We start from the raw sequence: 10,702 nt of genomic DNA on the forward strand, positions 1-10,702 counted from the left end.
ATAGGGCCTGCAGACTTTTTGAGGCGTGGGCTATATTTTAGGAATTTTAAACGCTTTTTGGACGGAAATCGAATGAAATAGACAAAGAAACTCAGCTTCCCCTCACCATCTCCAAACCAAAAATATTGGGGGGTGCTTGGAGGCATGACCCCCGTTTGACTCCCCCTCTGGCCCCCACACGGATTCGCCCTTGCGCATCACGCATCGAGTTGCGTGCGTATAAAAGGTGTCACCCTCCCTAAAGTCACTCTTGATGCAGACTGACGCACCTTGAGATAAGATAGAAAAAACTTAAAAGCGACCTGAGCAGACTATTGATTTAGACGGTGCGAGTGTACTTCATTAAAGCCGCGCGCAGTAGCCGAAGAAGAAAAGACAATACGCACAGAACTCTCGCCGTGCCGCTTCGTGGACATTGAATAAACTTCAAAACCAGCAAGACCAATTCCCCTGCTTACAAAACAATGCACGTGAGAATGAACACATACGGGTCAAGGAAAAGGATAAACATCAAGCCGTTTAAGTGATTCCAATGTGATTAAGCCTACCAGGTAGGTTCTTGTCCCATAGGATTTGGATTGAAATCATATAATTGCATCAACCTTTGATATTAATTTAGCGGTACCCGCTGCTGCGTTGGATTCGAGCCAGCCTTCCAACACTAGCAAACTCGGTTATCGAGTGCGCACAAGTAAGCAACTCTCGGACTTCACTGAGAAGACAGAGTGAATAATTATACGTTGGTGTAAGGGCAACGTCTGGTGTGACAAATTACCGCGTCCACATTACAATTTAGAGAGCCAACATCATACATTTGCCTTGTCATCAGTAACATCAAGGCTGCCGTTGTATTGTGAGGTTCATTTTATGAGGTAGAATACCCCAGTTATCATATGTTAAAATTTATTTGCATTGAGCTCAGCTCGTGGAAAGAGCGTTGTCTGATATAAAGGCATTCTAGAGTCGTTCGAAACGATTTCAACTGCCGGTCGAGCATTCGACGTCCTGTTGGGGTGGTCGTTTCAGTCGGAACCGGGTATGCATGATAGCATCCTGTGATTATTTTTGAATGCATTTTCTCTCACCACATGACCCACGGCAGCCTCCAGGCAAGACCGCGCTGCCGATCTTGTCTTTGGATATCAATGATCCTGCAGGCATTTACACGCGAACATGAAGTGTTAAAACCCGTGTATAGCTGGTTTGGAGCAAAGCAAGAGATGAAGCAGCAACCGGTCGTTCGAATAACTAGACCCAGCGGTATATTGTTCGGTTTTAATTTCGAAATAATTATAACGAACTGACATGGCTGAAGCTTCATTTGGTAATTAATTAAAGCACCTGCCATAAAGTCTTGAGTACTTCTACTATAAATGATATCAACATGCACAACAGACAAACTGTCTATTCACCTTTAATGTCGAATTTTCAATCATCCTGCTAATTGAACGAGCAGGTCTCATCAATGGTAGAAATTGAATTGCAAATAATGACCACCGCTCTGTCAAACTGCAGTGAAAAGCAGAATCTAGGCCTAATGAATATGTGTCAGCTGAGTCTCCATCACAATAGTAGGCTTACTTAATAGGAGGTGATACCGCAGCAGTACTTAATTAATCATCCGTTTCCCCCCTTTTCAACTTAATGTCACAGAGTAGCTGGCTTTAATCAAGTCGTAGGACCGCCTTTGCAAGCTGTGATTGCTTGGACACACTGCCGACTGATGCTGCGGATGGCAGTTGCTTAAAAGATCGCAGGGTGTTTGTCTCCTCCAAATCTGAACGGGACCACATGCTCACGTGGATCTTGAGCCTTGGGCCTGTGTCGTCCTGGACACCTGTACAATTTACTAATGTTAGACACGCTCCTAGTTAAATTCCCGAAATAATCTCACCTTTGAATTCTTGACGTCCAGCTTCAGGTAGTATCCCGGTAGCACGCTGGGGTCTTCGTTGACGTGTTGCAACGCCAACAGTGTGGACTGGAGTATAGCACTGCCGTCCCAGTCTGTACCGGCACCCCCAAAACTGAACAGACCCCCTAGGGTAATGTTGGTGAGGCATAAGGTCTCCGTGGTGAGGAACAGGAAGATCAGGGATGTGGTGAATAGGAACTGTTGGTGAAGTGCGTCCATTTTCATTCCTGTCTAAGCGCATAGTGCGACGAGGTGTGCGATTGTATCTACGGTACACAGTGCCATGGCTACCACACACGCCGTACCGGCGCAATAGCTAGAAATTCTACATCCGCTGCATTGTCATTGGTTCCAGGAAGTCACGTGGGTAAACCAGCTAATTGGCCCTCGTTTTTCCCATTTATCGGTTGATTTCACAGAGGAAATTTGAGCAACGGAGTTAATTTGACGCCCTGGAAAGAAACGGAAGCGATAGAGTTGTTATTCCTGTGACATATGACTCCATTATTATTGCCGCGTTAAATTTGCGGCTGCAAATAGCAGTCGGTATAACAGCAAACGAACAATCGAATTTAATATATCATAAAGCTGTGGAGAAGCGCGCGATACGCGGCTCATGATTCCTCTTTCGGATCGCTGAGAAGATAAGAGAAATATGACACTAAACATAACATCCAATCGCACCTATAACACAGCGCCACCGTTTATACACCAAAACAAGGAGGACGTGTTCTGATTATTTTACCTATTATTGTGGTAAATTCTCAAAGTGTTGGCTGGAGCTGAAAATAACGCATGCGCTAAAAGACAGCCAGCGAACTGAACAGATGCATGTGTTATTTCTGACGCATACAGCCTGTTCATTTGGACTTGGTATAATTGTGTACGAGTGTATAGGACGGTAGCCTCATTACGGGTACACCTCATTGGATGAATTCCCGTAGTCACTAGTAATGGCCTACTTTTAACGTTTTTAAAACATCATAACTCTCACGTGTTCGGGCTGCAGAAAAAATGTGATAAACATGTTGTCTTTCCTTTTTTTTTTATTAACTATTGGTGGGTTGACCAATAACTTGAGAAATTCTCACCCAAAGCATGCACTCCTAAGACGAAGGATATTTCCCTAACTGGAAAAGTAGCCATTTCGCAAAAGCACAACGGCTAAATTGTGCCACTTTCGGACCAGATTGCATCCAAATTGTTCAGAATTGGTAGCCCAAAATCCAAACCCGAGGTTCAGTGCCATATTTCTTCAATTCCCCTAGTCCACGGCTCTTGGAACTCATTAACACAGTATATCTTGAGGGTAGAACTTTTATTAATGGGGCTCTGTAGGCTGCAATGCATTGGGCTATAAATAGCCTGATGGCTGATAGTCGGAGAGTGCAGAGTGTCTGTTCAAACGCGCGCTAGATTTTTTTTAATAAAAAACGGGGGCCCAGTAAGAGCAAATTTGTAAACGTGCACGGAGAAAAGGGGTGAAACAATTATTTAACTGCCAAGGTATTCCTAATGATCCACGTTCATAATAACCCAAGAGCCTAACGGAACAGAATAAAAAGGCCTGTATTATGCAATTGGCAAACAGAATCCTGTCATAGTACCAAATGCCAGAACACGTTCTCTTTCGTGAAGTTTATTTTAGTTTCTTTATTCTTTGATATTTTTCTTCTTCATATTTTTGTAATCCCTCGGGGGAACTATATATTTAAGTGTAGCTTGTTTCTATGTACGACCCCCTTACAAATACAAGACCCTTCAATGGCGTTCATGCATAGCCTACACCACAATATAGGGCCATAACGATGGATGTATAGGCTGCTCTCAAACCAATGGGCGCTTAAATCGCCATTTTGTGCAGTTATTTCTAGAAATCTCTACGCATGAATGCGTACAAGGCTGAGATTGCGGAATGAGTTTAATAAACGGCCCGGATGTGATGCCTGTACACAAATGAAAAGGTGATGTACGTTTTGGGTGGATGTGATATTGGAGGCCATTCACAGTGTTTTGGAGAAAATACCATAGTCACGAAAAATAGTGATATTGCCATTATTGTCGTGCCAACTAATCACGCAACGCCTCTGCGTGTCCAGTGTGGGAAGTCCATATCCGGGGCCGTTTTCCAATACTCAACTTCATCTCCGTCTCAGGCTTCGTTCCAAAAACCAATCCCCGATTGTGGGCCTGAAGCGTTTGGATTACATTGGATTACTGTAATTTTGGCTTTCTTGCGTCTTATTTGGTGTTCTGTGGCACTATGAGACTGATTACTGCGCTTACAGCTTCAAAATCAGCTAGTATAAAAACAGTTGAAGCCTGAGACGGAGCCGACGTTGAGTATTGAAAAACGGCCCGGGTTTGTTGCGTGTATTTACGTAGACTGAACAGGCTGATGCATGGTCCGGTCTTTTATGTTGTTGTTGGGCGGTTTTCGGGCTTATCTAATTAAAGACATCGACAGTCACGTTTTGGGGAGCTCGCACGTTTTTTCAAAACAAGATGCACCCAACAATCTCCACCAAATGCAATGCAAATTATATTTCTCGAAAACGTACTTTTGATATCAATAAAAAAAACAAGAACGACCAGGTCTTGAAAAAAAGGGTGGATCCGGGGACGGTCCCTTATTTTCACAAAATAATGAGAAAGTGCTAGTTTGTATTTCCAATTTCCCTTCTTTCAAAAGCACTTAACCCTGAAAGATAAGGGGGGGATATAACGGTGAACGGGCTCAGCGCTGCTGGCTCATGGACGACAAACACGGCCGACTATTCCAAAACGACTTGATTTCAAGTCTAGGTTTCCAGTGTTTCAGGACACTGACATGGATACAAATTAAATCATGAGTCTAGGATACAAAAATGATTGACATCATGAAAATGATATGCAACAAAAATATTACACAGAATAACTTACATTTAAAGGCAGATATCAAGATAAAAGATCCTGCACACTTTGATGACTTTTATTTGGATCGCAAAAGTTTGAAAAAGACAGAAGAGATTAAACTTTGACGTGGTCAAACTGTAGCCTTGGGTGTCTGTGCAAGAACGGAGTGGAATGACTAAAACGAACGTGAATGGCCCAGAAAAATCCTTCAATGTGCGCGTGAAATTGAAATTGAGTGGAACATTGGTGAAAGAGAAACCCCAGTGTGAACAGAATCGAAAAATCTGCACCAAGCCGAATGCGTGTTGACAACATTAACGATTTAAGGCATCTTAGCCAAGATAACTAAATTACGGGTGTAAAGGCTCCCCCTTAAAACCTTTTTGTGCGCAGATTTTCCAAGTCGCACACTCCTAGTACGCGTACCGTTTCTAATGGTCTACAACGAGACAGTAAAATCCCATCAACCCCACCCCCTTTTAAACAAATAGTCGCGTGAAATGTTTTTCCAACGTTCCTGGCTGCAGAAGGCACAAACAAGCCAGTCGATGGAAAAAACGTCTGCAACCGATGAATAGTCTCCCTAAGCAATCCCGTCGTTGCCAATTATGATTCGGGCGCAACCACGAGCGGTAGTCACGATCACACTTAATCCAACCAGTATCTTTCATTTGCAGCTATCCAAAAAATATAACCGACCAAGATGTACTTGTCTTTAAGACAGTAATTGCACTAAAACCTGTGTCTTAGGTTATCGATAAAGAGAGCGGAGAACAGGTGATTTACAAATACAAGCCAAAAGACACCCACTTTTGAATGAAACTGAGGAAATGGAATTCAAACGCGTTCTGAACCCAAGGCCCAAACCCAAGTTATAATAATATTGGCAAGTTTTAAACATGTAAGGGGCCTAATGGTAAAAGAAAGTATGAAATACACCTGTCCGCCTGCATGCATTCTAAGTTGCAGTTGGTAAGGTGCTATACAAAACATAATATCAACAAGGCTTTGTGAATATGAGATTCAGAATTTTACGTTTTCTCTAAATAGGCCAACTGTAATCGCAGAACTAAAACTTAATAGGTGCGTTATGAAACAATTGACCATCTCAATTTTTTGAGCAATTATTTCAAACAAAGCGCACACGAAGGAAAAACGGTCCTTTATACCTTTAACGCTGATTTCCTACCCAAAATCCAAAGCATATGTATTTATACGGTTAATAAAATAGGGCATTTGTTACGCCACGGCGAGTTATAATCAAGACTTGGGCTTCTATGTAAACGACCGTTAGTCATTGTGTTCAAAATGACTCATATAAAATCGGGTCTCGATGACTTATTAAATCAGGAGAGGACTAATATTTAGTTAACAGTGACTGATTTTGGTCAAGTTTGACTGACATGACTTATCTTTGACGAATAAATGTTAGTCACTGGCCTGTCTGACTAGTTTAAATTAGTCAGTCTAGACATAGCACTAGATTTACTTTTATTAGTTAAAATGACTAATTTTGTTTACAGTGATATACATTCCAGCTCGTGGAAACAACACAGCGACAACTCTTTGCCGCGCCGATTTATCATATATTATGACAGGTATCTGTACTTGGTTGCACGATGCATTAAGATCTGTTATTTCCCTTTTTAAGAATCTGGATTCACGGATTACAGAAAAGGTTAACTATTAGACGATTCAAGAGCCTGTTTCCACTACACTTTATGACGTGCAGGTGCCTGAGTTACGCTGCTTGCAGCTTGCGTTATAATGACGCATCCCCGGCTGCAGGAAGGGAAATTGCTCCTCGACTTAAAAATTGTCTTTGCGATTAATCTCCTTGTTTCTGGGCAGTTCATCATTTGACAGATGAGTGGCCCTTTGGAGATAGGTCGATGGGGATTCTTGAAAAGAACGGTATCGATCTGATTACTCATTCCCGTTTCATACTTGAATGATGTACTCCTTGATTTGAAGTTGGGGAGGAAGTAGCACAAAATGAATGACAAGCAACGTAACCTAACTAACGGGTAAATCCCAAGAGTGAGAAGAAATTATCCTCCAACTTTTTAACGGAGAGAGAAAAGCCGATATCAATCACCCAACCCCATCCAGACACGCATACCAATATAATCTGCACTTACAATTGTCCAGTACACATCGTTTTTCACATCCTCCAGCTGGGTGAGCACGTACAGAGATGAAAGTGATAAAATGGTTATAAAATATCACATCGCCTACAATTTTACGTTAATTTACAATACTTTGAGAGAAAATCTTCTCGCTTTCCTGATTGTGTCTTGTTTGGCATGTTGCAAGTTTCGCACATGCCGGTTTACAGACTTATGATCTTCCTTATCACGGAGGTCAATGCTAAAGCGCTGGTTTCAAAGATTTCATGGAGAGAAACTTGGGAGATCTGTGGGTACACTTTCAACAAGTTCCTCATTCGAGTAGACTACCTACCTAGGTCCAAATTTATACATCTAATTGCATAAATCTACCAGAATCTTTGGAAGAAGTGTAATATCTCCCGGTGTATGATTTTAAAACTATAGTCTCCCATAGAGATCCATGGAGCATTCGATTTTTTTCTCTCAACGATTTTCCATCGGCTTCGCCTCGAAAAAAAAACGGGGCCAATAATGCTTCACCTCAAGCGGCTATAGACCTATTTACTCAAACAGCGCACATTAATTTTGATTACCCCCCCCTTACTTGCGCAAGCGACTGGGTTCCATTTGACACCCACGAGACTCCTCACGCTATCCTCGCGTCTGACCAAGTAACCGACCCACTGAGCTGGGTACTTACGTGAAATAGAGCCTAAAAGTTGACCCCTGATGGCACACTTCCGGAACCCTTTGATAGGAAAAATAATAATTTTTACAATTTGTAATACTTATTTCCAAGTAGCTTCTTAAAAAATCAAAGTCGGAAAAAGACCCTTGGAAAATATTTTCTAGCACATCAATTTATAGAAACTGAAAAATTACCTGACATAAAAGAGAAATGTCCTGCAAAATTTGACCAATCATTTCCGAAAATCTAAAATACATAAAGGAAAGGAAAACAAGGGTAAAATTCTAACATGAGGGTTTCATGGGGTGGTTTTAGTTAAGAATCATTCTTCCAAAAGTTATCGAACGTGATAGGACAGCCCCATGTAAAATCCCCATGGGTGGACCGCGTGAGGGTTCCGGAAGCGCAATGGGTGACCTTTTACTTTTAGACCACGAGTCGGCCATATTGAAACTGAAAGCGAGATTAACTCTTCACTTTTCCAGGCAGCAGCAAGAGGGTTTCAATGAAACAATAAAATGAAACTTCCCGTCAAATAAGTGCCAAGTCTACTCTGATGAATAATTTCATAATTTGCGCTAGAGCATACTCTAATGTTTCATGAATACCAGATTTTGAAGTTGAAGGGAGGCTTGGATCCCACATGAATCCCAAAATAGTCTGATACCATCCAATTAAACAGGTAACAGTTTATAAAGCAGATTCAAAAAACAATATTAATTATGGCTTTCTCGGGAATACAGAGCCACGGGAGTAAACCCCGGGGGAGGGGGTATAACCCCCACTTTGTCAGGCGGGTGGATTTCTTTTCACTTTGTCTTCTGAAAACCCACGAAAATCATTATTACTATACCTGTCTGGTGCAAAAAAAAGGAATTTTACACTGCACTAAAAAAAACCTCGCTTCCTCCCCGAGCGCACGAGGTCAAGGGAAATATAGGGCTCCCTTCCAATTTTGTACTTCAGGGTACTAGGCCTATGCACCACTTGTACATGTACTTGTAGACGCCTACTTCAGAATGTCATACGTCGAATGTCGGACTTGAAAGGTTTTAAAAAGGGATGGCGGGCGCTTCACACGGACACTCCCTTGATTATTATTATTACTTGTATCACTTATATTTATCCAGGGTGGCTTATTCACCAAAAGTGGTCCTCCATAAGGCCCTGTCATCAATTAAAAAGGAAATAATAACAAAATTATACTTAAGATATTAAAATATAAGAAAATATTTAAGGAAGAAAAATAAAGTACATGTAATACATTTCTGAAAGTGTATAAAACAGAAAACATATAAAACGGAAAATAAAACTGAAGGCCTAATAAAAAAATCTATAGCAACTAAAACAGAAGACAACTGATCACAGAAGGACAACTGATCACAGAAGGACAACTGATCACAAAAGACAGAATAAAATATATATACAAAAAACATGCTTAAAAAAATTAAACAAAAGTAAAAAAAAAATAGAATATGCATAACACAAACAAGATAAAAACTACACGATGAACACTTTCAGGGATACTTTAAAACTAGAAAGAAACGATCTAACTGACTGATCTAGCTTGTTCCAATTGTAAATTCCTGTGACAAACAAGCTATTCCTCAAACATTCAGTTTTACATCTTGGTGCAACAAGTGAATTCATAGCATGTCTGGTGGCGTTGTGGTGAACCTGTTTAGCTTGGGTAAAGTCAGGAGTCAAATAGGCCGGAGCCAAATTGTGCAAACATTTGTACATTAGTACAGCCCGATTATATTGAAAGCGTTTGCTCAAAGGCATCCGTTTTAACTCACAAAAGGGTCAGCGGACGAAGAATCATAAATCTTGTTTAAGATTATTCTTTCTGCACGCTTTGGAAGCTTTTCAAGTCAGACGAAATCTACACGACCATACATGTGAACAATAATCAAAATGGGGCTGAATAAACGAGTTATGGAGTAGGGTCAAGCATTCAGAGGGAACATATGGTTTGGCCCTTTGAAGCATGCCTAATTTAGATTGCACAGTTTTAGTAATTTTATCCACCTGTTGGGTCCAATGTAGTTCCTCATCAATTAAAATCCCAAGACATTTAGCAACCTGAACATGCTTTACAGCAATACCATTGATGATTACATTAAAATTCTCAGTGTTCTTTAGCTTAGCCCTTGTCCCAATAATCATAACATTAGTTTTATCTAAATCAAGAGCAAGTCTGTTGGCGTTTATCCAATTCATCACACGGCACATAGGCCCTACCGTTGGTCAATTTTTCCTTTGTTTCACCAACATGCGTTCCCTTAACCGTAAGCGTAGATCATCGGCATACATGTCAATAATTCCATCACTCACAGAATTAGGCAAGCTATTTACATGGCTAGAAAACAATAATGGGCCCAATATAGATCCCTGAGGGACTCGTGTTCTAACAACTAAAGTATTTGAGGTTGTATCTTTGAAACAAACACTTTGGGTGCGTTCATCAAGATAAGATCGAAACCACTATAGAGATGCTTCGGAACAACCTAGCGAGCCAAGCTTAATGAGTAACAGATCAAAGTTAGCCCTATCAAAGGCTTTTCTGAGATCAATAAATGCAACACCTTTTAGTTCACCTTCTTCAATATTCTTAGACCAATTATTGACAAGTTTAGCCAGAGCAGTGTTGGTCGAGTGAAGTGTCCTAAAACCAGATTGATTGTCATATAAGAGATTATTGTCACTAATAAACCGGAAAAATTGATTGCACACTGCTCGCTGTAACATTTTACTTAATATTGGCAACACTGAAATCGGTCTTATTTAGACATGATTTATCACCAGCTTAATGAAGCGGGAGAATCTTGGCACTTTTGTATGCATTTGGAACAAGACCTGTGCAAAGGGAAATTAAGAACGTAGGTGAGAGATTTAACCACAATAGGGCAAGCTAATTTAAGGAGCCGACAGCTTATGAAATCGATATTAAGTTTCAATTACAACACACTTTGTTTACGTGTGTTTTCCAAAGGTACCAAATGGACTGTGGGCCCGTAATAGAACCACATGCAAGTTTGTCTGAGACTTTGCCCAAAAAAACAAGCTTCCTTGTGAATTTTTCCGCCAACT

At 40.9% G+C, this 10,702-nt stretch overlaps 1 protein-coding gene across 1 annotated transcript in view; it reads right to left on the bottom strand.

Annotated features, from left to right (window-relative positions):
- LOC110980607 (gamma-aminobutyric acid type B receptor subunit 1-like) overlaps window positions 1–2,210 on the bottom strand; it is a 42,959-nt gene extending 40,749 nt beyond the window's left edge. The window contains exon 1 of the mRNA XM_022237450.2: window positions 1,895–2,210. Within this exon, the coding sequence (XP_022093142.2) occupies window positions 1,895–2,140 (246 nt within the window). The 5' untranslated portion in view covers window positions 2,141–2,210. The remainder of the gene's footprint in view (window positions 1–1,894) is intronic.
- Window positions 2,211–10,702: the final 8,492 nt, after the last annotated feature.

This window comes from Acanthaster planci, linkage group LG10 (assembly GCF_054643075.1).
Source record: "Acanthaster planci isolate LZ-2023a linkage group LG10, COTS_SCS, whole genome shotgun sequence".
NCBI classification, from domain to species: Eukaryota; Metazoa; Echinodermata; class Asteroidea; order Valvatida; family Acanthasteridae; genus Acanthaster; species Acanthaster planci.